General features: G+C 43.3%; 1 protein-coding gene across 1 annotated transcript in view; it reads left to right on the top strand.

The window, feature by feature from the left end:
* SSU72 (SSU72 homolog, RNA polymerase II CTD phosphatase) overlaps nucleotides 1–27,162 on the top strand; it is a 65,446-nt gene extending 38,284 nt beyond the window's left edge. The window contains exons 3-5 of the mRNA XM_075906504.1: nucleotides 20,029–20,168; nucleotides 24,408–24,526; nucleotides 26,578–27,162. Of these exons, the coding sequence (XP_075762619.1) occupies nucleotides 20,029–20,168; nucleotides 24,408–24,526; nucleotides 26,578–26,679 (361 nt within the window). The 3' untranslated portion in view covers nucleotides 26,680–27,162. The remainder of the gene's footprint in view (nucleotides 1–20,028; nucleotides 20,169–24,407; nucleotides 24,527–26,577) is intronic.
* The last annotated feature ends 431 nt before the right edge of the window (nucleotides 27,163–27,593 follow it).

The following is a 27,593-nucleotide window of genomic DNA, read 5'->3' as shown; positions in this document are numbered from 1 at the left end:
GGCAAAACAGTAGTGGCCCAAAGCAGGTATTTTTCACAAGTCACATAGGAATTAAGTTCTTCAGAGCTATGTGACCATCTTGGAGCTATGTTGGGCTCTTGGGATCTGAACTATTCAAAAATTAAATCTAGATTTGTGAAATGTCGTCATTTTAAAATCACCAAGCCATTTAATGGGTGTGTACATGTGTTAAGTGCATTCCTCAATAGCATAATTTATCATTTCATTTACAAAGCAAACCTTCCCCTGCACTCCAGCTTGTATGTTAAGTGCACCACACTGCTCTGCTACATCAGCAGATTGAAATCCCCCATTACTGCGTGTTTGTTCTTCTGTTCACATCACAACATAGTTTACTTAAGCAGCCTTAGACAAGACAGAGCACCTGTAACAACTATGTTGCTTATGTAAATAACTTTATCACTGCCAAAGCATGAAGTGTGCAGAGACCTTTCAAAGCGGGTCAATGACTCTTGGACCAACAGTGGGTATATTCTTCCCAGACTGCAACTCTAGCTTACAGTTGAAAGCTAACAGGAAAGACCTCTTATTTTAAAAAACCTAGTCTTGAGTCTCAATTTTTAAAAATTCATGCGCACTTTTGAGCTTTGCCAAGTCTGTGGGGCAGTTGCTCCCAAATTTGATATATTCATGTATGATATTGAAACAGATTACAACAAGCATCTCTGTGAGACTTCCAGTAGGAACTAGTAATGGAGTCTTCTGGTTCAAATCCAGTCCAGACTGGTTGTGTTCCCTAAATGATGAGAGTTTTTCAGCAGTGGTTCAGATCACAAATGTTAAGTGGAGTAAAGTAACAATACACTTAAAAGATGCAGGATGCTGAATTTCAGTGTGAACAGAACAAAATTCCTCTCGCAATAAACTTGCATCTAAGGGAGGGTTAGGTATAAGTTACATGTTTCCCTAAAATATATTGAGCATAAACTTCTGTGTAGCTTGTTTTGTGAGGTGCTTTGCAGGCAAATGTGGTGGATCTTAGATTCCCACAGGGTAAACGTTTCAAAATTGCCTAAAATCCCTGTCTTGCGTTCAGAAGTGACTTAGACAGTTAAGACCCTAAATTTATATTGATTTGGATGAGATTTATGCTTCTAAGTCACTTGGTACTTTTGACGTTTTTACCCATCTTGGGAAGGGAGGAATCGGGAAGAGGGTAGGAGCTGGAAAAATCAGAGCCTTTCTGAGTCAGCATCATCGTATCTGATCCTGTGCTCTGGTGTGTAGCTGGACTTCTAGGCCGAGGAGGTTCAGTTTGCTGTTTAGACTGGAGGGACAATATATTTTACAGCAAGTATAGGGAAAGTGCTTGCTCTGTGCTTGTAATGTGAATGTTCTGGCACTGTTTCCTTTATTCTGGGAGAGAGGCCTAGGAGTTCACAGGATCATATCCTTTTTTATGGCAAAGGATCATCATGCTGCATACTCTACCTGGCAATGTGAGTAGGAAGACCATTATGGGAGTGAGAGGGATATGTAATGCATTGCTGGTTGCAAATGCATGTGGAGTAGCCTCTGTAAAGAAAACAATTTGTCTCAACAGTATTCCCCCCCAAAAAAGCACCGAACAAAACATTCTAGATATGAAATTACCCCAGGTTTTAACGCAGTCTACTTGATCTCACCATTAATGTATGCTACCAGCATGTGTGCCAGAAGTGTCTGGAAGAGCTTTGTCCCAGATAAAAGTGCTTAATCAGCTCTGATAAATGTCTTTAAAAAGCAGCATTTTTTTCTGAAATGATTCTCTACAGTGAATTTCTGAGATAAAGGGCAGGCAGCAAATGGCCGGGTGTGATTATAAATAGCATTATGCAAATGCCTGCAAACTGTCATCTGCACTGCCATGGCAATTTATGAACAAGAGGGGGAAAATGTTGTTAATCCTCTGATTAGGAATAAGAGATGTTGAGTTCCATATGGAGCAGCAGCACGCACTTGCTTTAGATGGCAACCTTGGGGTGTGGGGGGGGAGATAGGAGGTGAGGGGAATGCAGTAGCACTGCAGAATGGATTCTTTAGACTGGTGCAACTCAATGGATAAAGATAAACCTATTGCTAAAACTCTCCTTTCGGAGCAAGATATATCTGCTGAAGCCAACTTACTGTTGCAGCATGTGGAAGAAGAATCTTAGGACTATTTGCAGTTAGTTGTGGACTGAAGCTAGGCAGCTTAGAAATAAGTTGGCTATCTTTTTTTTTTTTTTTTTTTTTTTTTTTTTTTTGAGTGGGGAACGGCAAAGATAAGGAGGGATCCATGTTTTCAAGATGCAGTTTCTCAGCTGTTGCCCCAGGTCCTGTGACCGAGAGAGAGGTTAGACTTTCATGCATTGTTGCTGCCCAGTGGAAGAATTGGCCTTCTCCAGCAACATTACAAGCATGTTCACGGTAGGAGTAGACCCACTGAGAACTGATGTGAAATGGATTTGGTTTAGAAAGCATGTTAAAACTGCTGTAGGCAACGTAGGGTAATGCTGCACACAAAACTTCTCAAAATGGAACTCCTCTTCATGCTGGTCAGGAAATAGCTAGAACCCAGCTAAATAATTACCATGTGTATTTGTTCATTAGCCTGTTCTTTCATAAGCTGACCACTTCCCCCCAACATGAATAGGTAAAAATGGCAAAACACTAACCTTTCATAAGCTGACCCTGTATTTCAGTGGTTGGCAAACTTCAGTTCCTTGCTCATCAGGGTAAACTGTGGCACAATGGGACATTTTGTGTACTTTGAGCATCCACAGGTACGGAGCCCCTCCACTCCTAGTGGCTGCAATTTGCCATTCCCAGCCAAGGGGAGCTGCAGGAAGCAGCCGTGCCGAGAGGCGTGCTGGCCTCCATTTCCCGCCACTGCTGGTGACTGTGAACAATGAACAACAGCCACTGGGTGCTGAGGGGCTCTGTGCCTGCAGACGTTCCAGATACACACAATGTTGCGACCTGCCAGCACCTTCCCCTGATGGGCTGAGAACTGAGGTTTGCTAACCCCTGAACTACAATGACAAAGCAGACCCGTTGATAAGCCGACCTTGCTCTTCAATGCGTTACTTTTTTACCAAATACAGTTCTGAAAATCTCTTTGAAATTCCCTTTTATGTTCCCAAATCATTCTTTGCAACTGGAGCTGGGAGGATGGGGGAAAGTCGGACTAGGGCAATAGCTAGCTCAGCTCAGCTGAGTAGCTATGAGTAGGTGTTGAGCAGTTTCCATGGATGCTCCTACGGAGGAAAGTATCAGCTGAAGCCAGCAGAAGTCTGCTTCTGCAATGATGCAGGCTTATGCAGACTCTTAAAGCTGCCATGTTCATGACAGGTGCTGTTTGAAAAATTGGATTGGGAATGGATAGGAAATTAACCCTTGACTTGTTTCCCGTGGGGCATTTCCTAACCTGTGCCAGATTACTCCCTTGCATTTATTCTGATCATCAGTGGGGCAAATGTCTGTCCTCATTCATAGACTTTTACTTCCAGAGACCTTCCAAAGGTAATGAGCAGTTTTGGACAGCTGAAACCAGCTTGAGAGATTGTGACTGGTGTCACCAGAGAGCAAGGTTCTGTGCAGAGTTAGAAAACTAAATACCACAGCTCTCTGACACAGGGAGGTGTCAGCATCAGCGCACCCTAAAATCCTGCTGTGCCTTCCTGCCTCGATCCCTGTACTCAAGGCTTTATCATTGCAGTAATCTACCCAGACGTGGCCTTCCTCATCCCTCCAAACTCCCCTACCTTAAATGGAAGCCTACCTTTGGTATCTTCTGTGGTTGTACTCTCACCCTGCCTCTCTCCTCTGATGGTGAAACAGTCAAAAGATTGTTGGAAGCAAAGTCTGCCACGTCTCTGAACCTTATGATGGGCTCCCTTTCATCTCAGATGCTTGATCCTTTGTTCATTCCCAACTCCCTTCCCACTGCTACCCAGTGAATGTGCCATTCACTGTTAGCAAGGGAATGGCAGAATGCTGACAAGCTAGGTGACTGATTAGAAGCCCCTTCACCCTGCTTACTCTAAATATCCTGCCCCAGAGTTAATCTGTGGGAAACAGTGCTAACAAGCGAGCTGTGAGGGAAATCTTGGGGGCCCAGCAAAATCCTGCTAGGCTGAGTGGGCAAAGCAGCAGCTATGGAATCTGGAAGGATTTTTCCCAGTACAGCTTGGCTTTCAAAAATGCTGTTAATGTGGTAATGCTTTGGTGCTGCTTTTGCTGTGAGTGGCAGTAGTAGAAACCTCATGGGACACATTAGTACCATTACAGCTGGCCAGGTGTGGGTAGAAAACAGCTTGCTCTTGGAGCACTAGCAGTGTTGCAGGCTAGCAAGCAATGCAACCGATCAACACAAACTCTATTTTTCTCTTTTAAACTTTGCAGTGGAAAGGCAAAGTCATGAGGAGTAGACGAGGGCAATTGTCCTCTTTGCAAATGACCTATGTGCTAAGTTGTTTGCAGACCAGTCTGCACAGTAAGAAAACCTGTCCCATGGGAAATGCCTTTTCATTAGCATATGCAACTCATCTAAACCCAATGCTGAGCTGTTCCTTGGAAGAGGTGATTTTGTCCCTGTCTGTGTTTTATAAATGACTCCGGCAATGGTGCGTCCACTACTTCCCTCAGGAGACTATTTCACAGTCTAATAGCATTTGCTGGTCGGAAGTGTTTCTCTGTTACTTATCTTCAATTTTACCTTGCTCCATTTCATCCCATTACTCCTAGTTGCACCTCCACAGATATGAGAGCCGAGGGTTGGATTTTACTTGATTGTCTGTTAGCATTCACACTCCCTCCAAAGGCTCCAATTTTAGAAGTCAATTTACGTTAAAATGCCAAATGCGAAAACAAGTGAGAAGCTTTTCCACATAGGAGCAATCAAAATTGTGCTGCTCTGTTCATAGGACAGAAGACCAGAGCTTAGGCCCTACCATGGGTGTGTTGCATAAGGCAGGGAAGTCTTTACAGGGCTTGGTACTTGAACTCAATCTACAACTGTTCTAGGAATTCCAGTATGCTATATCTACATTGTGCTCCTAGTTTGGGGCAGCTAGACAGGTGGAGTTGCACTTTGTGTCAATATGACAATAACACCTAGCTCTTGTATGTCACTCTGTTCAGCCGTAGATCTCAAAGCACCTTACAAAGGAGTTCCCTATTTTCCCTGTTTACAGACGGGGGTGGGGGGGATGGGTAAAACCAGCCCTGAGGTGTAAAACAAACCATACTAACAAAAGTGCAGTTTTACCACTATAGCTGTGTCTAGAGTAGAGACTTCTGCTGGCATAGCTGTCAGTTTGGGATCACACCTATTCCCACGCCTGGGCTAGGTATGCTATGGTGTCAGAAGCTTGTAGTGTAAACAGAGGCTTGGCTGATGAAAGACAGTTCCTTGGGACTGAAAGACTACCTTGCTAGAGATGAGAGGACAGAGAAGTTAGAGGCAAGACCCACAGGATAAGGAAAAGAAGTGGGGAGACGTAACCTGTCCCCTTCTCAGCAGACGGAGAAGACAGGACAAAGGCTGAATGAGTGTGAAGACTAAAGAAAGCCAGAGATGGTCTCTCCAGATAAAGTTGAGCTGTTAGAGAAGCCAGCCTTGCTGTTGCCCATTCTATGGATAAACACAGGGTTTCATTCTCCAGGGTTGTCAAGACAGTCCTTGTTAGGAGAACTAAGGAACAAAACTTTAAATTAAAGATTAAAAGCCACTGACATCACAAGGAGTATCTTAATCGCACAGCTATTCCCCGAAGAAAACTGAAGTTATACAGATGACTCTGGGCAAACCTGGAAGAGGTGTATTTGCATAATGAATAGCTCTGCATTTTCATACTGAAAGTTCATCCAATGCAATAGAATACAATATATGACCTTAGACAGATTAGTATAAGGAGTATGTTGGTTTGGTTTGATCTTTAATGCTCTTGGTTTCCCTCCAGCAAAACATGTTCTTTGAAAACCCATGTTGTTAGCATTCCACCTGGTGCTGTGATGAGATCTCTGAGGAAATACCATGTGGTTCTGGTGATTCAATGGGTAGGAGCTCTATTTCTGCTGGAATCAGGTCCTGAGGAAGACCTGAGGCACTCTGTATTTCTGGTATGATTTAAAATTGGGGTGCTGATCCTTTGTGGCATTCAGTAGCCAAATGGCCCTTATCACAAAGATAGAGGGTAGCACCATCCATTCTAAATTCCAGTTTCAGAATTGCATATAACCCTACCCCCAAGATTTTCTCCCCTGCAGTTTCAAACTAGAGATGGCAGGATAGGAAAGGAACGTCAACTTCTCTTCGTCCTTCTGAAGAAGGATCAAGTAAACCTAGACCATCCCCAGATATTTGTCTAACATGTTCTTTAAAACCTCCAGTGATGGGGATTCCACAACCTTCCCTAGTAGCCTGTTCCAGACCTTATCCTACCCTGAGAGTTAAAGTTTTTCCTGATATTTAAGCTAATCTTCACTTCCTATTACAGCCTTTTGTGTGGTGTTACTGTACATTACTGGGCTGCTTCTGTCTTTTACCCCAGAGGAGCTGCAGTTCAGTGTAGGATGAGACAATTCCTCTGTGTAATCCAGTACTTTTGTGAGGCACCAGAGGAATGCAAGATGATTGTTGCATGATGTTTGGGAGTAAGAAAGCCAAAGGTTATTTGAGTTGAAATGTAGAATTATAGGACCGGAAGGGATATTGAGAGGGTCGTTCAGTCCAGTCCACTGCATTCATCCCTCTTAGATCATTTCAAGGTTATGAACAACTGAACACATATCGGGGATCGCTTGTTACATTAGGCCTAAATTTTTATTTTTATTTTAAAAAAATTACGAAACCGAAGATCAGTTAAAGGATTCCTATACAGGCGACCCCCAACTTACGACAGCCTGACTTACGACTCCCTCCTCCCCCCCGCATTTTCAACGGAAACTTCCAAGTGTCAATACCAGTGCTGGCCAGCAGCATTTGAACTGGGGTCCCGCCAAGCTTGCCCCAGGTCCTGATCAGTGCCGTTGCAGGCCTGGGACATTTGCACAGCCTGTCTTTGACGACTGCCCTGCTCCGACCCAGTATGGCCTCTCAAGCCTGGCATGCTGGGAACAACTCCTCTCAGGAAGCAAAGCGGATGGCTGTTTCTCCCACCAAGTGGCCTCATGGGAATCGCAGCAGGAGGGGCTGGGAACTGTGGCTGGCTCTGCTACAGTAGCGCCCTGCCTGGTTGTATTTTTAAGGTAGGACATGGGTTTCCAGGAACGGAACCGCCACTTATAACATTGTGCCTATGGGAAATAAGGGTTCAACTTAGACGGCTCGAATTACAATGGTTCTCCAGGAACCAATTAGGTCGTAAGTGCAGGGGGTTGCCTGCAGTTTGTGATTACAACTTAACAAAACCATGTTAACATTCCCCAGCACTGATAGCAAAGCCAAACTTTGTAGTATTACTAGCACATGAATCAGAAAACTAAAGTGACTAGTCTTATTTTCATTGCCCAAATGCAGAGTAATATAAAAATCAAGAATTGGCATTAATGAGAAGTAACCTTGAAATTTTAACTTTATTCCAGCGTTGTGAGAGGCATTGACTCAGGCAGAAAAACTTCTCAAATATTTGTTAATCCCAAAGTAGCTTTAAGTCATTCTATCTAATATTTAGAACCTGAGTTATATTACACAATAAAAGCTCTATAGACAAAGTCTGAATTGCATAAATGCGTTTAAAAACATGTTTCCATGCAAACTGAAGTGCATCTAGCCATATTCTTGGAAAAGTAAATTGCAACTGGCTGCAGTGGGGAATCTTGAATCTTAATTCTTTTTCAGTCTTATTCCCTGGAGAAAAATAGGAAAGCTCTTAAACTACTGGAAAGCTAATTCAGGGTTTTGTTGTGTTTTGTTGTTTTTTTCCCCCTAGGCATCTGTTTAGAAATGTTTGATTTTATTTCTGCTAGTAGGACGCACGCACGATATTGACTTTGTAAAAAGTAGTCAGAAAGCTGAGAACTGTAAATACCATTTCAAACACCTATACATGTCTTGTCTGCATAGCAAAAGAAAACACTTGTTTTCCACAACGAAAAATTATCTGTACCACTATGTTGACTTCTGTACCCAGAGCATGAGTCCTTTGCATGTCAAATTTTTGTTTTTAAAGATTTAAAAAACCTGCATGCCAGGGATAGTTATGAAAATATATTTTCACCAAAAGTGTATCCACCTCTTTCTTATATGCAGACTTAAAAAGCTGGATACAATTTACCGCAATGTTTTAAATAAATAATCACCAGGATATTTTAGGTAGCTATCTATTTAATTTAGATACATTTTCATCTTAATTCAGTTGCCAATTTTTTTTTAAGTCTCTTTTGGTAGATGTATAAAATGGAACATCTGAAATACTTGTGTGGATTGAAGCTTCACTTGGTAATATGTACAGAACATTAATAGAGTAGTTGTTGCATATAATGCCTTTTGTGGTCTTCAAAAGGCTTTCCAGAGTTAAACCATACACCATATTAAACCATATATTCACAGCGGGCTGAAATGCAGCCCCTTGTGAGCATAATAGTTAAGGGCAAGAAATTAAAATAGGAAAGGATATTCTAATACAAGAATGGCTTCATATGCTGGAAAGGGGTGGCAGAATGACGTACCCATGGCATGTATTGCCCTTGCCTCTTCATACTGTGTGCTATAAACACGATTGTCTAGATGTGTTTGAAATTTAAATGCATCAGATACTACAGCTGTTTGTTTTAAAGCATAGTTGGCCTAGGAAGATAATCTCTGCATTGTTGTGTGTGTGCCAACTCTAATTAACTAGAGCTTTGTAGCTCAGATGCTATTGAAATGTCTATGAAGAAACTGATTATTCTAAATCTAGTTGGACAAAGAATGAATAGTACATGAATTAATGGAAAAGTCATGCTATCAGGCTGTACCGTCATTAGTGATCTGTTCCTCCTTCCCTCACTCAAATCCTATCCCTGGGCAGACCTCTACAAACCCAGTTTTATTTCCTGCTCCTCCCATTTCATTATCCTCAGCCCCTCCTTAGTTACTCTAGCAATTTTTTTTTCTTATTTATATTATGGTTGTGCCTAGAAGCTCTAATCACGTACCAGGACCTCATTGTGTGAGAACAAAAAAGCCCCTCCCACAAAGAGTTTACAGCTGAAGTAGTGACCCAATAAAGTTATCCCGTGTGAGCTATGCCATTGTTCAGGCTAAGAGCTGTTCCTCTTAAAGGTGAAACCATTTTCTTTGTGTACTGAGGGGACTAATTTTTTCAAAAACTACTAGTTATCCTAGGTGCCCGACTTGTCACATCTTAAAGGGACCTGATTCTCCAAGGGTGCTCAGCAATGTCTGGAAATTATCCTTCTAAGGATCTGACTGGTGCTGAACCAGAGAATTTGCCAAACCACGGGAGGACAGTATTGTCTAACTTGTCTCAAATTAGTTGTGCAAAATCACTGGTCACTTAGGCCCTAGAATTCAGTCATAAAGTAAATCTCCAAGGGCTTTTAAAGAAAAGGAACTTTTTTGACTGTATCCTGCAGCTCCATCTATCTTGTACATACACTGTGTGTAAAATGCTCAGCTAACCACAAGAGACAATGAGCAGACAAAATTTAGGTGGGTGGAGTCTAAATGCAGAGTCAGTTGCATCTGGAAATGGAGATGAAGAATGTCCTGTGTCGTATTTTAAGAAGGAAGAACTCTGATGGTCTTTACCACTAACGCAGGGGTAGGGAACCTAAGGCCCAGGGTCTGGATGTGGCCCCCAGCTGCTTGGATTTGGCCCCCAAGGCGTGGGGCCTCCCCCTCTCCCCACATTGGGACGCTTGCGCTTGTGGTCCAGGCTGCCTGCCATCCTGTGTGGGGCTGGAGCATATAACCTACTATCCTGGATCCCCCATAGGCTCTGGTGTGCAAAGGGAATGTGGGAAGTGTCTTTCTGCTTCTTGGTCAGGGGCCATGTCAATGAGGTGTTTTGTTTGGGGTTTATTTTTCTCGTGTGTGTGGGGGGGTAGCTGGCCTCCAACTGATTTTTCAGTGGATCAGCAGCCCTCAGTTCCCCACCCCTGCTCTAAACCATACAGTCAGTGTTTTACTGTCCTCTCTACATAGGAGGTTTTTGTACCACATCGATCAATGTGGAATTCAACCCTCCTATACAGCAACAATTGCAGTACAACTACAATGTCCTTCCAGCTGTGTTTCACACAGGATCCTCTTTGTTTTGATATAACTGGTGGCTCATGATCCCCACTTTATAACTAGAGGGCAAAAACAAGCCCAAAGAAAAATGGAATAACAGACTTGGGTCAACTTTTCGTGACCTATTTTATATTGAATTTGAAATTACTTTCTTCTTTACCATAACTAGCATTGTTACAAAAATTGTCTGCTTATATAAAAAGAGTTCTTGCCGCAGTCTAGCTTTGAGGTAGCACAGGAAACCATATTCTATGACACTGACAAGGATAACCTTTATTTTGATTTTTATATTTTTATATATCTATAGTAACTTCATTATTTTAATGCTTCTGAAAGGTGGTGGGGTGACAGTCTTAGAGACGGATGCAAGCCTTTATCCATAAAATGAGTATTATGGCCATTGGATCCTTCCCACGTGCCGCCATGGCCAATGTGCTTCAGTCCTTCTCTGAATGGTCCATATTCATGGGTATGAAAGTTCAGTTTCTGTTCTTGGTCTCTTGAAGACTATTCTCAGTGGGTCCAAAGGCAAGTGCTAATAGATTGTGTTTGTGTGGGGGTGGCAGGGAGGATGTGCACGCACATGGTGTAGTCTCTTCTAAGTTTGGAAACTTAACTGGAAGGTCCCATTTTTTTTCTCTGGCCATCAGACAGTGGTCACTTCTGACAACCTTATAGTGTAGAGCTCTCTATTTCATTACTGGTTCATTGAGTTATCTAGTTCCCCTGTAGCTTTTTATTTAATCTAACAGGATGTTAGTGTAATACTTCATCCCTTTTCATTGCAAGATAAGATTATACTGAGTTGGTTGTACTAATTAGGATTGTCTTCATGCTGGATTTAATAAACACATAGCAAAGCTGTAACTGACAGGACTGATAAAAGCATGTGCTAGACTCATTTTATGAACACATCTGCTAATGTACTTATGTCCTGACTTTCGGTATTCCTGCTAGTCTACTATGCCATGAGATTTCCCCATGATGCCCGGTTGCAGGACAGTTTTGGGAGTTGGACAAATGTCCTGCTATTAATGGGAGGCTTATTAGTCTGCTGTACTATTTAATACACAATATGTCTGTATATTTTGTGTGGTATTGCAGAAGTTCTTTTAATTCAATCTCCCTTGTTGGGGTGCTCACCCCTTCATGGTGCAGTAGTAAATTCATGAGAAAAAATAATAGCATTGCGCATTAGCTTTGGGTTCAACCAGAGGTTCTCATACCAGGGGTCACGAGGTTACTACATGGAGGGTCGTGAGCCGTCAACCTCCACCCCAAACCGTGCTTTGCCTCTAGCATTTAAACAGTGTCATAGATTTAATATGTTTAAGGGGGCGGTTACATTCAGAGAGTCTTGCTATGTGAAAGGAATCAGTCAAAAAGTTTGAGAACCATTGGGTAGAGCTTTCAGAAGCCATTTTGCTGGGTGGGGGTGTGTGTGAGAGATCAAACCCTTTCATGCTTCAAACCAAAGGAGGGACAGATCCTTATCTGTTACCCTGGTGTAAATTTGAAGTAGCTCCCCTTGAAGTTAACTGAGCTAATTACAGCTGATTCTTGCTAGTATGAAGTGAGGAATCTAGCCTCACTTTAACATGTGCAGAACACATCTATTCTGTGGTATCTGAGAGTTTTCTACCAATCTGATTCTCTTCTCAGCAAACTTTTGACCTCCCCCCCCCCCCCATTTTTTAAAGCAATGCAGTGTGCTTAAAAGAAATCTGCTGTCCCCATCAAATGCAAGACCCTGATTCTAACACCAAAGGAATGGGCTCTGTTCAGGCTAGATGCTTTTTGTGCTCCAAATCTGATGCTCAAGCCAAGATCACAGCTTTGCTGTCACCTTGCTACAAAAGTAAAACCAGAGTTTTACATCATTGTGAGCTTATATGGTGGGAATTTCCGCCCCCCGCCGCCCCCTTACTTGCATTTGGCAGTTTCTCTTTAATGCCACCTCGTCTTTGCTCCTGAGCTTCTTTTCCTCTTATTGTACACATTGAACCTGTCTAGTTCGACATCCTCAGGATCTGACTGGTGCCGAACCAGAGAATTTGACAAACCACTGGAGGTCAGTATTGTCTAGCAGCGTTACCAACACTTTCACTGCTTACTGGGCTCTTAGACGACAGTCAAGGGTAAATTAGAACTAAATAACAGCACAGAACACAAAGCCAGGCCTGGTGGCTGTAAACAAACTTTATGGGACTGCGGGAAACTCAGCCACACCCATGATAACTAAAATCATGCCGGACCAGAGAGTTCCACATTAGAGCGTTTCAACTTGTGTACAGATCCACAAGGAGGCCAAGTGTTCTCCACTTAAAATCCTAATCCTTTAAAATGGTATCCACAAATGAGCTGGATTAGGTCTGATTTTTGGCTGTGAAGGTAAGGCTGTAAAGGCATCTTTATTATGAGAGGAGAGGATAGAAAATACGTGGATATTAACATTAGGTCAGTTTCTGAGGCATCTCTTCCATTTAGTGCTGCTATACTTAGTACCAGTTCCAGGTCCTGAGTGAGAGATTCGCTGTGACTTCTGCCCTCTCTGAAGGCAACGCACATTTGTTTAAAATCTCTGTATTGCCTTGTTCCAGGATTGTTGATGCAAAACTATTTGGGAACCATACAGAAGGGTGTTATCCCACCTCACAGAAATTTGCACTATCAGTATTTTACATCTTTTACACAAAGGATAATATTATTCTTACTAGACTCCTTTGTAATGCCTGGGGAGAGAACCTACTCACATGCACTAAAGGCCATGCTCTATCTTCTTATTTTAATTTCTGAAATAGAATAGCTGCAGTTCTCAAAGGTGGTAAATAATTTTATTGTGGTATAAACAGAGAGACTGGCTTTAACATATTCAAGCTATATGTTAAAAAAGACACCCTAAATCACAGTATCTGTGTTTTATTATGAGAGTCACTAAACATGTTGGCAACTTTTTAAATACAGGCAGTCCCCGGGTTACATGGATCCGACTTACATCGGATCCCTACTTACAAACGGGGTGAGGCAACCCTGCACTAGCTGCTTCTCCCCAGCAGACCAGGGAGACGCGAAGCTAGCGCCCCCCCCCCCCAGCAGACTAGGGAGACGCGGAGCGGCTTTTCTCAGCAGACACCTCAGCTTGAGAATAAAGGACTGAGGGAAGTGAGGTGTGGGAGAATAAAACTGAGCTCTGGAGAAATGTTTGGCTAGTTTCCCCTACAATATGTACCAGTTCCGACTTACATACAAATTCAACTTAAGAACAAACCTACAGTCCCTATCTTGTACGTAACCCGGGGACTGCCTGTAGTTGCAAATCATGGAACTATAAATCTTTAGGCCTCTGGAAACTTTATATTGGGAAATTGTAAATAGGAAAAAGAACACACATCTAACCTTGGTTAAAAGCACAAAGTAGTAAGGGAGAGCGATGACTGAAACTTAGATAAAGCAAATTTCTTTAAATTTTTAATGAGACCTTCTTTAGGATGAATATGCAGAGATGCATCTTTTGGAACTTTGTTGAACTAAGAAGCAAAAATGTTTAGATAAACTTAGAATTTAGATAAATGTTGACACAGAATTCCAACTGAGAATCTGTAAAAAGGTCAGGTTGCACTCCATTGTCTTTAAGTATTGACTCATTGAGCCTCGTTCTGTTTATAGTGTCAACATCTGCACATTTCCACCTGACTACAATGGAGTTACTCCAGATTCCTTCTCATTTAAATGAGGAGAGCTGGACTCCATTAAGAAGAAAGACAATCAGCAACAATGGCACAGGAGAAGCCAGCAGCACAGGTTGGCCACTAGCTAGTGCTTCATGCAAAACAAATCCAATATAGTCAGACCTGTAGAAGGTATTTTGGGTAGGTGTTTGAGTGGTGAGAAAGTGATTGCTTTATTGAATTTCCTTAATCAAATCACTAGAGCTTGGAAAACCAAGATTTTTTTATATTTTAGTGGCTGATTATATAATGGTAGGACATTGCTGCACTCTTCAGAGTTGGCTACAAAGAATTTGTGGCCATCTTAAATACTTTAGTACTGGTACAAGAATAAAACTTTATTGCAATATACCAGTGTATGCCCTTACTATACAATACCTCTTGACATCAGATTCTAAGCCTCTTGCTGTGCTGAATAGATTCTTGCATGGTTGAAAGCATGACTGTTGGACTAGAAGCTCTGTCTGAGAGGAGTAAGAAAAGGAGGTGTCAGTGTGACACATGGGTATCGCCTAAGCATGTTCAGGCAGGTACTTCCCCTGGCTTTGGCATTGAATTAGACTTTGAGCTGGGAATAAACTAGCCTCCATCATCTGTTCAGCACACGCGCTGCCAGCTGTGCTGAACTGCTTGTGAGGGTTTAGGATACTTCAATCCCTATAGTTAGTAATATGTAAAATGTTCACTTTGCTGAGGACTTGCATGTATTATCAGCCAACTAATACTGACAGCACAGAAATATTCTATAGTTGTATGTGTCTAAATCCTATGTGTAGAGAGGTTATGAATGAACTAATTAGAGGGGCAAAAAGTGGGTGGGTTTACTCTTGTTTTGGACAATGCACCAAGTAGGACTGAGAATCATCTGCTATGAGGTGATCTCTTTTAAAACCAAACTTTAGTTTAAATTCAAGGGGTTTTATTGTTTGTTGTGATCTTTTTGGCTTTGTGTGGAATGAGTGATGGAAAGCTGATGCCTTAAGAGTTCTTTACATTTTAGGGAGACCTAAAGAGTTTCTCTGTACCGAGAAGTGAACTTATATGTCTTCAGTAAAATCAAGAGACTGTTCATGGAAATAGCTTGTGACCTATTGACTATAAAATAGTATATAGTGCTAAGGGTATAGGAGAAATTGTGCATGCAGGCAATTTTTCTGCCTAGTCAAACACATTTGGGGCTATTTCAAGTCATGCTTCAGTTCCACCAATGGGATTTCATCGACTTCAGTAAGGCGGTGTGATATGATCAGAATCAAACCCATTATAAAAGGCTGTGGGGTCAAGGATGTAAAATGGACATAATATAACTGATAAGCAGTAGCTTGTCTTGGTTGAAAAGATACTAGAGAAATGCATATGCTTCTACTATTGACTTGCTGAGCATCATAGTGGGAAGATGGCAGCTATTGCTGAAAGCTAGCATTGTTTTTCATAAGTCAGAGCACAATTTTCTGGATATCATCTGGAGAGGTGGTTATGCCAAAAAATGTGTGGAATGTAGAGGGTAGGAGATGGTGGGGATGGGACACTGGGCAGAAGAGAAAGATCTGACTCCAGTGACTCTCAAGCTGCTGGGCAAGCATAAGGAGGGAGTGACGGAAGTGTCACACCACCAAGGCATCTTGAAATTCGCCCCAGCTTGTGATGAGTAAAAGGAATTGACCATGAATACAAAATGCACACCATAGCCATCTTCACTTGTTGAAAGTACAGTGTAGTTGTTTTCAGGTGCAATGTTTATAAGAAGAGCATACATGAAAATGGCATGAGTCTTAAAATACTTATTGCTGGCCTCTTACTCTGTATGCAGGCAGATGGCCCCTGGAGAAAGTAGCAGTAAGTTGGCAGAAGAGGTAAAATTTGACTGTGTGGGCTTTTTAGTAAATTTGAATTCTCTAGCTTTCTTTGCTGAACACTAAGGCAGAGGACAGATGCCAGAGCCATATTTTATCTTAGGAAGGAAACATACCCAAGAGAACCTGAACTTGTGCCAGAGCATGTGATTAAGAGAGTATGTAGACAAAAAAATCCAGGACCAGATGGGTTCCAACGCAGGATTCTGAAGGAAGCAGACCTTGGCAAGGAGGGCTAATGGGGGCATACTTGACAGAGAGGAGAGCATATGTCTAAGGCAGGTCCAGGGAACTAACATCCAAAAGGAAGAATGTGGCTAGTAAATCCAACAGAACTTTCTAAGTACGTAACGGAGAGTGACCTTGTGAAACTATGGACTTGGTAACAGCTGCAGAACTATTTGACTGGATAACTAATTGGCCTCTGCAGACCAATCATAATAACATGTGGATGCATTTTTGATGAAGAATAGCACAAGGCTTGAAGACTGATTATCATGAGGTGGGCAGTGAGATGACAACTGGCTGATGATACAAAATGGGCAGCCTAATTTTTTTTTAAGAGCAAAAGAAATTCCAAATAATATTTTCTTTGGTGGATAAGCAACCTGGGCAATACACTGTAGAGAATGTAAGCTAATAAAAAAGACCGAAATAATAAATAGACTATCCACTCTAAATACAACAGAACACCCAAAAGGCGGAAAAGCTGGGGTTAATTTTTAATGCAATTCATAATGGTTTTATTAGACATTAGATATAATTCAGAGTCCAAGAGAGCATACATGAGCATCTGCTGTAAGTTACAGGGAGTGACTTGGATGATGAGGAAGGGACTTTGTGGAGAATAGATTTAGGATAGTCTGTATAAATCTGATTACCGAGGCAGCTGAGGAGATTTTTAGATGTCAGGATAACCAGAATGAAAGATGCAGGGATTTGAGTCCTAAATTACTTCTAAGAGTTAGAAACTAAATCTGGGTTCTTTAGAATAGAACTTAGAGGAGATCTTGGAGAGTATGAATCTGTAAAGAATAGATTGCTCATGTCAACATTTGCAAGATTCAAGATCAAAAAGGGTCTGGCAAGTAAAGACAGGAATTTTCTTACACAAAAGTCACATTTGACAATGGGTGCTCCTTTGTACTGGTTATTACCAATGCAACTTGCATTCTCTAAAGACTTAGTGTCACTGCTGCTTCTAAGGTGAGAAGAGAGATGTGCATTGAATAATACATATTTTATGTTCCTAATTCACTTCTGAAACTTTGCCTCTAGGGGGTTTTGCCAAAGGACTTTAAGTTTGGTTCATTACCTTCAGAAAATACCTATTTTTACAAATGGGATGTCTGGAAATAAACAAGTGGCCTTTTTTATCATGGTTTCAAATATAGCAAGACTTTGTATGTTGAGCAGTCGATTTAAAAAAAATCTGTGATTAAATTTTAGAGGTTTAATTCTTTTGTGGTTTGACTAAAAGCTTAGATGAGCCACAGGTTGAAATAGTTCTGGATGCTGGCATGTCTCACTGAAAGGGCATACTGCAAAAGCCTGGGAAGATAATGATGGTGTTGACAGCAGTACATCCCATTACTGTATGGAATTGGAATGCAGTGTGAATCCTGGCCCTATAGTCATACCACTGAAATAGGTACAATGAAAGAGATGAAATTCATCCCTTACACTTGGAGATTGTATACACAAAGTTCCAGGAAGCACAAATCAGTGTCTTTCTCCAGGTGCACCCAGACCTGGTGGCACGTTTTCAGGGCACTATTTTCCCTCTGGGTATTTTAATTCCCTTAGGAAGATCGGGTCTACAAACCCAGTTCTAAGTAGGTCCTGTGTATTTTTGCAACTAGCATTAAGAGTTGTATATCACTGGCTTGTAATATATAGGCCCTTAGGGTATGTCTACACTACAAAGTTAATTCGAACTAACGGACCTTAGTTCAAATTAACTTTGATAGGCGCTACACTAGCGCTCCGCTAGTTCGAACTTAATTCGAACTAGTGGAGCGCTTAGTTCGAACTGGGTAAACCTCATTGTACGAGGACTAAGCCTAGTTCGAACTTACTAGTTTGAATTAAGGGGTGTGTAGCCCCTTAATTTGAACTAGTGGGAGGTTAACCCTCCCCAGCTTTCCCTGGTGGCCATTCTGGCCAACACCAGAGAAACTCTATTGCCCCCCTCCCAGCCCCGGAGCCCTTAAAGGGGCCCGGGCTGGCTACGATGCCCGTGCCAGGTGCAAGCCTGCCAGCACCCAGCTAGCAGACCCTGCACCTGGCACGGCTCGAGCCAGCCACCTGATACCCCCCCAGCCCTCCGCCTCTTCCCGGGACCAGGCTGACGGCTCCAGGGAGCTTGCCCAGGACCACAAGAGGCGGGCACCCGCCTGGTCTAGTGCGGACATCGTGCACCTCGTCCACGACCTCCGCACTAGGCACAGGAAAGTGGCCGTCTAGGGCAGGAGAGCTGCCAGCCTGGCCACCCAGGAGCAGGTGTGCATGAAAATCAAGGTGGTCCACTGAGACCCCTGAGCTTACAATGGCCGTACTGGGTCAGACCAAAGGTCCATCTAGCCCAGTAGCCTATCTGCCGACAGCGGCCAACCCTAGGGACCCTGGAGGGGATGGACCGAAGACAGTGACCAAGCCATTTGTCTCATGCCATCCCTCTCCAGCCTTCCACAAACTTTGGGCAGGGACACCACTCCTACCCCCTGGCTAATTCCACTCCATGGGCCCAACCTCCATGACTTGATCTCACTTCCCTTTAAACTCTGTTCTAGTTCTAGCCTTCACAGCCTCCTGCAGCAAGGAGTTCCACAGGTTGACTCTTTGCTTTGTGAAGAACAACTTTCTGTTACTAGTTTGAAGCCTGCTACTCATTCCTTTCCTTTGGTGTCCTCTAGTCCTTCTATTATGGGAACTAATGAAGAACTTTTCTTGATGCACCCTCTCCACCCCACGCATGCTTTTATAGACCACTATCCTATCCTCCCTCCATCTCCTCTTTTCTAAACTGAAAAGTCCCAGTCTCTTTAGCCTCTCTTCAGATGGGACCTCTTCCAAACCTTTGGTCATTTTAGTTGCCCTCCTCTCTCCCAGCCTCTCTCTTCCCCTCTCCCACCTCCTTTTCCCAGTCTCCCCGAGTTTTGTTCAATAAAGAGAGATTCTATTTTTGACCACACGTTTTCTTTATTTTGTGCATCAGGAAGGGGGGCTAGGGAAGGGTAAGTGGAAGGGGGTGAGGGAGGAATGGGGTACGAGCCTCTGATGGGGAGGACTGGGCTGGCTCTGCGGGCTTCTGGGGGTGGAAGCTCTCCTACAGCCCCCCAATTGCCCCCTCTCCCCAGATGGCAGCCTGCGGCAAGTGCAGCTGGGCTGATGGCCAAGTGCTGCGATGTGCCCAGTGTGGGCACTCAGGGCACTCCAAGCCAGGACTGCTTTGCAAGTGGGGCACCCCTGAGAACTGTCTGTCCGGGGTGGGGGTCGGGTCCCTTTAAGCTCAGCCCTCGGCTAGCCTGAGGCAGCAGCTCCACGCTCTAAGTCCTCATCTGATGCCCTGCCGGCACTGCTTCCGGCCATCCTTAACCCCGGTTCAGGGTCCACTTAATGTGGACATGCTAGTTCGAATTAGCAAAACGCTAATTCGAACTAGTTTTTTAGTCTGGATGCGTTAGTTCGAATTAGCTTAGTTCGAATTAACTAATTCGAACTAAGTTAGTTCGAATTAGCGCTGTAGTGTAGACATACCCTTATTGCCCATGTAACATACAGGGAAATATTGCATGCAAATATACCATTTTTTTACATATATAAAACAGGGCAGATAATCAAGTATGAATCCACTCCATGCAAGACAGAAATTTCTTAAGCGTCTTCATTTTCCAAGAGCCTTCGAGTATCGTCTTTGGTTTTGTACTGACAGTAATAGTAAATTTCTGCAAAGATGGCTGTATATTCCAGAGATTGTATGGGTTTTCTTGAATGTGTTGTTTTATGAACTTTTAGGAGATTGCTGTAGCATTCAGTTAAGTTCACCGACTATATTTTCAAACAGGAGACTTTTTTTTTTTAAGCTCCTCCTTGGGTTTGTTTGGGATTTTTTGTCCTAATTAGTAGCTTCTAAGGAAACAAAGTCAAATTAATAGAAACATTTTTTTTTACTGAAAATACAAATTTTACTTTTCAAGTTACTTAACTCTAGAAATTTCAGATATACACAGAATGGAATTTTACACATGTTGGACAGAAATAAGAGAATCAAGCCACGGCCGGAAAGATTCCAGAACTGCAAAGATGTGTTTGACTTGATTCTAACTTGTGAAGAGAGAGTCTATGATCAAGTAGTAGAAGGTAAGAATCTTGGGTGGTTTAAACTAAGTTTACTTCAATTAACCTTTAATCCCTCTCAAATTGGAAACATTTGTATCCTCCCTATCTGGCATCAGCTGGAAGATGTGCATGGGAAAACTACCAGTCCCTGGGGTTAGATGCATCACAAAGGTGGTATTTGGCTGAGAGAATGCCAACTGCATATCTGTGAAGTGCTAGTCGGTGTGCAGGTGCCAGCAGTGCAGATAAAGGGTTGGAAGAGCTACCCTGAAAGTAAAGTACATTTCCAGACTTGGATCCCAAATGCTTCTGGGGATGGAAATGCAACAGGATGAATATAGGGCATCCTGGCTTTATGGCGACGGTGTCATCTTGTAGGTGGGATATGCAAGACAACACTTACCTACTTCCCTGAAAGTAGAAGATGCTGTTTGCAAATGAGTCCGTACAAAAGTTCATGTGTGTCAGTTGCCCGTCTCTACAACAATTCAGACTACATTAAGAGCACTCAGGCTCTGGCTTAACTATGGCAAGCACAGGTTGTCCCCCCACACAGCAGTGTCTCACCAGCTATATAGGCCTGTCTGCATCTCCACAATACATGACTGACTGGGTCTGTATGCTCTAGGTGAGCTGTCTGGATTTTCCACGGGTTACTGATTCAGCTGAAGACTGCCAGGGCCAGAGGGTTGTGGGTGCTCTTACAGAGCATTGCTCCTTGTGATGATTGCCCTTCCCTCCCCCAGGCAAATCTTGACAGTGAGAAGACTCATAGACTTTAAGGCTGATCATCTAATTTGCCCTTCTGCACGTCACAGGCCACACAACCCCATCCACCCACTCTTGTGATCGACCCCTAACCTCTGAGTTACTGGACTCTTCGCATCATCATTTAAAGCTTCAAGGCACAGAGAATCCACCATTTGCATGAGTTTAAACATCCATGTCCTGTGCTACAGAGGAAGATGAACCCTTCCCCAGAGTCTGTCTGACCTGGGGAAAAATTCCTTCACAACCTCAACTGGTGATCAGTTAGACCAGTGGTCCCCAACCTTTCGTGGCTGCCAAGCGCCCGGGGGCAGAGCCACTCACGCGCCGGGTGTCCGGGGGCTGGCACCGCTCATGTGCTGCTCGCCCGGAGCAGGAGCTGCTCATGTGCCACGCACCTGGGGCCGGCACCATGCATGTGCCGCATGCCAGGGGCGGGGCCAGCCCAGATGTTTTGGCGGGCACACACAAGTGCTCCGGCGGGCGCCATGGCGCCTGCGGGCACCACATTGGGGACCACTGAGTTAGACCATGAGCAAGTGAGCAAGATCCACCAGCCAGATGCCTGGAAAAGAATTCTTCGTAGTAAATCAGAGCCCTGCCCATCCAGTTCCCAGCATCCTTCATTGGGGTTATTTGGTACTAGAAACTGCAGACTGGCCATTATAGGCAGTTTCATCATGCCTCCCTTCCATAAACTTATCACGCTCAGTATTGAAGTTCTTTACGTTTTTGCCCTTCAAAAGCTTTTCCAAAGCTATTAGAAACCTTCACCTAAACTTGGTGGTGGTCAGTTTCTATCCATTTGCTTGTTTCAGCATTGGCACTTAATTAAAATAACCAATCTCCCTCCCTGGTATTTATCCCTCGGTTATATTTATAAAGAGCAGTCCTATTTCCCCTCAGCCTTCTTTTGGCAAGGCTAAACAAGCTAAGTTCTTGTTTCCCTCAAGGTTGGTTTCCCAGTTGGTTGATCACCCTAGTAGCCCTTCTCTGCACCTCTTCCAAACCGAATTATTCTTTCTTAAACATAGAGTCCAGGACTGCACATAGTATTTCAGATGAGGTTTCACCAGTGCTTTGTATAACGGTACTAACATTCCCCTGTCTCTGCTGGAAATACCTCACCTGAAGGTATGCCAAAACAGACGTCATGAACTAACAACATTGCACGTGGATATATGGAGTCAGCTGCGTTACAACCTGACTATAAACAGACTCATCCATGCTATGGCTTTCAGTAGGAGTGCTGTCTCTGAAATGTAATGGTATCACGAAATGTTAAGACTGTTTGGTTTTTATTAAGAGAAGTGAAAGCTGGTTCATGTCACACTAAGTAAGCAATTGTGCAGTTATGAATGTTCAATGCATACACAGCTTCTCTATGGCTAAAGGCCTTGAAATAATCCTTTTAATGTGCTAGAGAGGCAGAGACCTACTATCTCCATCTTAGTGGATGGGATAAACAAAGCCAAGAGGTGACATTCCCAAATAAATTGAAGCTTAATAGCTTTCATGGTGCTCCTTTCTTCCTTGAAGCTCTCTTTACCTGCTTCTGTACCTATTGTCAGAGCCCAGCTAGCAAAGTCACTAGAGGAGTTTCTGCTGGAACTGTTGCCCTGGATTTATCTTTGGTCAGCTTTGCCATCTATTCTGGAGAATGCACTCTGGTTTCATGAGGAGGGTCTCTTTATTCCACAGGAGACAAAGTTCCTGTATTAAACATCCTTATAAGTACCCTTAATAGTCTCAGTGCGTGGCCCCAACAAATGGTGCTAAAATGTGCATGGAGAATGGATGGGGCATAGGGAGAGTATGACAATATAGAACAGATGTAATAAGGCTCTGCACTTGCATGGTGCTTTTCATTTGATGAGGGGAGGGAGGCTACCCCCATGTTATGAATTGGAGACTTTGGGCACCATGAGGCTAAATCACTTGCTTGTGGCTATGCAGCCAGTGTCTGTACCAGGAACAGAACCAGCCTGAGTAACCACTAGCCATGCAATATCCCATGAATAAAGCCAAGAATTTGTGTCACAGTAAAAGGCATGGACAGTAAAGAAAAATTCATGGAAGCCTGTGACTTTGAATAAAAATATCCATGACAAAATGGGGAGTTCAGCTGTAGGGTCCCCACACCACCTGTAGCAGCCAGGCAGTTGCTGAGACCCACTAGGAGTAGCAGGGGGCTCTCTGCCACCTGTGCTAGCCACAAGTTCTAGAGTACCCTACCAGACAGAAGTACCCTGTTAGGTCATGGGTGCTGGGGACTCTGCAGTGCCCAGCCACCATGGGCTGATGTCATAGAGATCGCTCAAATTCCGTGACTTCCGCAACTTCTGTGGAAAACATCCTAGACTTACCTGTGAATGGTGAGACGCTCTTTAAATTTATAAAGCAGCCAACCAAATCAAGTATCTTATATATTTAAATTAAAGTTTTTGCCTGTATTTAGTCCCTCCTCAGCAAGTTGCCAGCTACTCTGTATTTACTTCAAGTATTTGTCAGTTGTGCTGTCACAGAGTTGTGCTTTAAGGGAGCTGGCTTGGAACCACTTTGATGGCTTTGAGTGTAAGTGCCCTGAGAGCTGAATGAATTGCCACTAAATTCAGCACCTGCTGCTCACAGAGAACAGTCCTTGTATTTTAGAAGAGCATTTTCCCTTCAGGAGAGTCGGAGATGGTGGGCAACTGCTCATTCTGTTTCTGCATTGTGCACCTCTTTCCCCGTGTGAGACTATTCATAATAGGCAAATGAAAGAGGGTTTGAATGCTGCTGCATAGCACCTGCTGTGAATGGATGATGAAATGTTAACTGGAGCTTTTGGTTGGCTGTGCCAAGCTGAGGTTACAGGAGGTGGGTGGGTGGGTGGGAAGGAAGAAGAGCCTCTCGTTAACGAAGGGCACGCTACAGGAAGCTAATAGAGTAGTGAGGCACCACAGCAATAGATATTCCACAGCTTTGCAAAATCTGCTTCCCGAGGGAAGAGTTTGATCTGTGGGTGAAACAGATTAAGACCAGTTATTTCAAAAGCGACTGGTGAATGTCAGTCCTTGCTTAAAGGGACCTGATTTGCAGAGGTCTGTGCACAGCACTGCCTGAGAACCCGGCCTCATCATGGCATCTCAAGTTGGGCACCCAAAATTACTAGTCCTTCAGAAAATCTTGGCCTGGATCTTTATGATCATCCAAGTAACTTTTGTGCCTGGGCATGTGAGCTCCCATATCCTTTAGCAGGGTTGAATTATTTTATTTAGTCAGTCTCCTTTTGCTTCCCCAATGCTTGGGGATATTGTGCAGTAAAATAGAAAACCATACCTTAGCTCAGCCTCTTAAAACAAGATTCAGGAGGACTGAGACCGCACAAGACCAGTTTTGTTGTTAAAGCCTTCCCTCCCCAGGAAGGCTTTACAAATATTTTCTTAGATGCCCATTTGAAGTGTGACAGTTTTCTAACATGTTGCTGTTTTGTGTGGTGTTCCCAACTAGATTTAAATTCCAGAGAACAGGAGACCTGCCAACCCGTACATGTGATTAACGTGGACATCCAAGATAATCATGAGGAGGCAACTCTGGGAGCTTTCCTTATTTGTGAACTATGTCAATGTGTAAGTAGCAAGTTCTCATGCCCTATTTGCACCTAGGTCTTAGTTGATTACAAGGCTTTTGTTTTGTTTTTTTAATTAATTTTAAAAGCTGCTTTTTGGAGCACTGCCTATGCTAGGGAATTAACCTGTGTGAATCTTTACCTAAAGCAAAATCCATACTGATATACTGACGTTTCCAGAATCCTTGCCTAGAATTCTCTTCAGAGCGGATTTGTGTAGATGGATGAATCATCGCTGAATTAATGTTTTTCCTAGGAGGAAAAAAAGTTTAAAGCAAATATATAATTAGCTATGGGTGTTTGTGCTGGTATGGATACAAAATGTTTTTAGCGGCTATTGTTTAAATCCAATATTGCCCAGCCTGCGCCCATCAGCACTCATTAAATATTGAACCCCACATGGGCCTAGAACACATTGTGTGCATAGAAACTATTTATACTTTGAGGTGCTTATGTTTGCTGCAAAGCAAGCTTTTAATATACAATAATTGTCCTTATTTTGAAGCATCATAAGAATGAGAAGTCTCTCTCTTCAGGGTGTTGCACAGAACAAACCCTTCGTGTGTGTGGTGATGGAGAGGGGGGGAAAATACTTAAACAGCTGGTACCCCCTGTTTTCCATCTTCCGTATTCTTAGCCCTACCACTTTATTTAAGCAACACTTGTATCTTCACTCACGGATGCATTACATTCTATAGGACTCTAGCATCGTGTTCAGGAAGGCAAAGGGCAAATTATTCCACAGGCTAATAAGCCTAGATATTCACCATCTTGGCAGCGGATATTCCGTGGGAAGTCTGGTCTATTCTCTTGATGCCGCCCACACACGTTCTTCCAGCCTCCAAAATCTTCTGTAGGCTTGATGAGGTGGCAGAGCTGTAAAGTCTCCTGTGTGTGCTTGCACCTAGTGCAGAACTTGCAGTTATTCTGATTCTTTCACATGGAATGTAGGGTCCGGTGGAGGAGAGGTCACCTCATGTTGCGTGATCCAGGAGTATGCTCCTGTCTAAAGCTGCCAAGAATGTGCTCTAAGTAATTTGGTTTGTTTTTTGTGCTATTCTTGTCCAGTTCAGTCCAGAATAAAAATATCACCAATCTGTTGAGTTGAGCTGAGCTAGAAGGGCAGTAGATTTAATTTTCTTAGGTCATATACAGTCTGTCTCTGTCATACGTCTTGTCCTCAGACAAAAAAATAATTCCTGTTCACACTGAGAAACAGTGTTAAAAGCCTCCACAGCTAATGGAGGACAAGGGGGACAAGATGGCACTTTGTGTTTTGTAGTCAGACTAAAGTTTGGATGTGTGTTGAGAGAGGGTTAAGGTGCCGTCTGCATTGCCAAATGGAACTTAAGTTGTAACTAGGTTGGGGACGACAGTATTGTCACCTGCTGCCTGCCCCAATGGTCCTTCTAATGTGTATGGGGCCACTGGGATGGAAAAACGGTTCTGCTTGCAGTGTGAATTAGGGATGTGAAAGATTAACTGTAGGCGGTGGGGGCTGGAGCAGCTCTCTGCCTGCTGTGGGCAGGGGGCTGCTCCAGTCCCGCAGCAGGTCTCTTGTGGACAGGGGCTTCTCCAGTGGGGGCTGGGAGTGGGAGGCCCAGGTGCTGGGGTCTGTTTCAAGCCAGGCTGGAGTGATTTCCCTTCCCCCACCCCCCGCCAAGGCCCTTGGCCACAGCACCAGACAGCTGGGGGCAGGGCGGCGAGGTCCCAGCCCTTGTGAGCCTGAGCCAGCAACCACAGCACACCCAGGCACCAGGCCCAGAGCTAGGGCAGCCAGGCAGCATGGTTGCTACCCAACCCATCCCTGGGAACCTGGTGGTCAGGCATTGTGGTAGCCACACTCCCAGCCCTCTCCCCACACCTCCTGTCCTGAGCCCTTTCCCAAGAGTAGAACCTGCAATACAACAGTACTTGTGAGAAATGTAAGTTACTTTCACTCCTGGCTCACCCCAAATTCAGATTTAGAAATAAAGCAAGAGGAGCTGCTTTGTTGCAAACTCCATCAGCATCATCCGATGTCATTTACTGACGTGGTTTTCATCTTCTCAGATACAACACACAGAAGACATGGAAAATGAAATAGATGAGCTGTTACAGGAATTTGAAGAGAAAAGTGGAAGGACTTTTCTTCACACTGTCTGCTTTTATTAAAGCACGTCCATTTCATAGGCCTTAATGCAGATGAAAGAAGCATGCGTGTCAAGTTTTCACCATACTGTACTTTCCCAGAAGATGAACGTCGAAGCTTTTTTGTTAATAATTTTCCTTTTCAGTGTTTGTTTTTACGTTTCAGGTGTTCTGCCACAGGCAGGCAGAGAAACCTGCTGAACTGTATATATGCAAATGAGCAAAAATATACATAAAGGCCACCTATTTAAAAATAAATCAAGATTTTTTTAAATCCTACTTTAATTGTTACAAGTGGGATTTTAATTATAAAGAGAATGTTTCTTGAGTATGATACAGTTTATATTGTATTTTTCCAGCTTACACTTTTATTTTATTTCAGTTGTGCATTTTTTTTTCTTATTTTAATGTGACTGACTGAATGGCTGGAAGATGTGAATGGTAAATGAGTATCTGTATATTATTAGATATGACATTGGAAGCATCCAATAAAAATGAAAATCTCCATTTCTTCCCTATCGGTTTGTTTTCAGAACAAAAGCATGTTGGTTCCTTGTGATGGAAGTAAAGGGAGCTAAGACGGCAGTAAAGGAAAATGGGCTCAGGCAAATGAACTTGTGTTGAGGGTATGGGACAAGTTTTTAGTCCTGGTTCTTTCCAAGCCTTCATATATGGACCTTGGGTGACTTGCAAAGTGCCTGATCCTTCAGTGAGATATATTGAGGTCAGCTAGACTCTGTAAGTTTGGGGGGATATGCTTATGCCCCTCTCCTTGCAGGAATCAGAGCCTTACTCTATCTCAGTATCATTTCTCTTATGTCCCTTAAAACCAAGGTGTGCTATGTGAGGGTCACATAATGACTTTGAGGCCTTAAGATACTATAATGACAGCCACAGGTAAATAGATGTGTTCCATATAAAGAATGGGAAACTGTAAA

Source organism: Pelodiscus sinensis, chromosome 23 (assembly GCF_049634645.1).
Source record: "Pelodiscus sinensis isolate JC-2024 chromosome 23, ASM4963464v1, whole genome shotgun sequence".
NCBI classification, from domain to species: domain Eukaryota; kingdom Metazoa; phylum Chordata; order Testudines; family Trionychidae; genus Pelodiscus; species Pelodiscus sinensis.
This window is presented reverse-complemented; position numbering and strand designations above follow the sequence as displayed.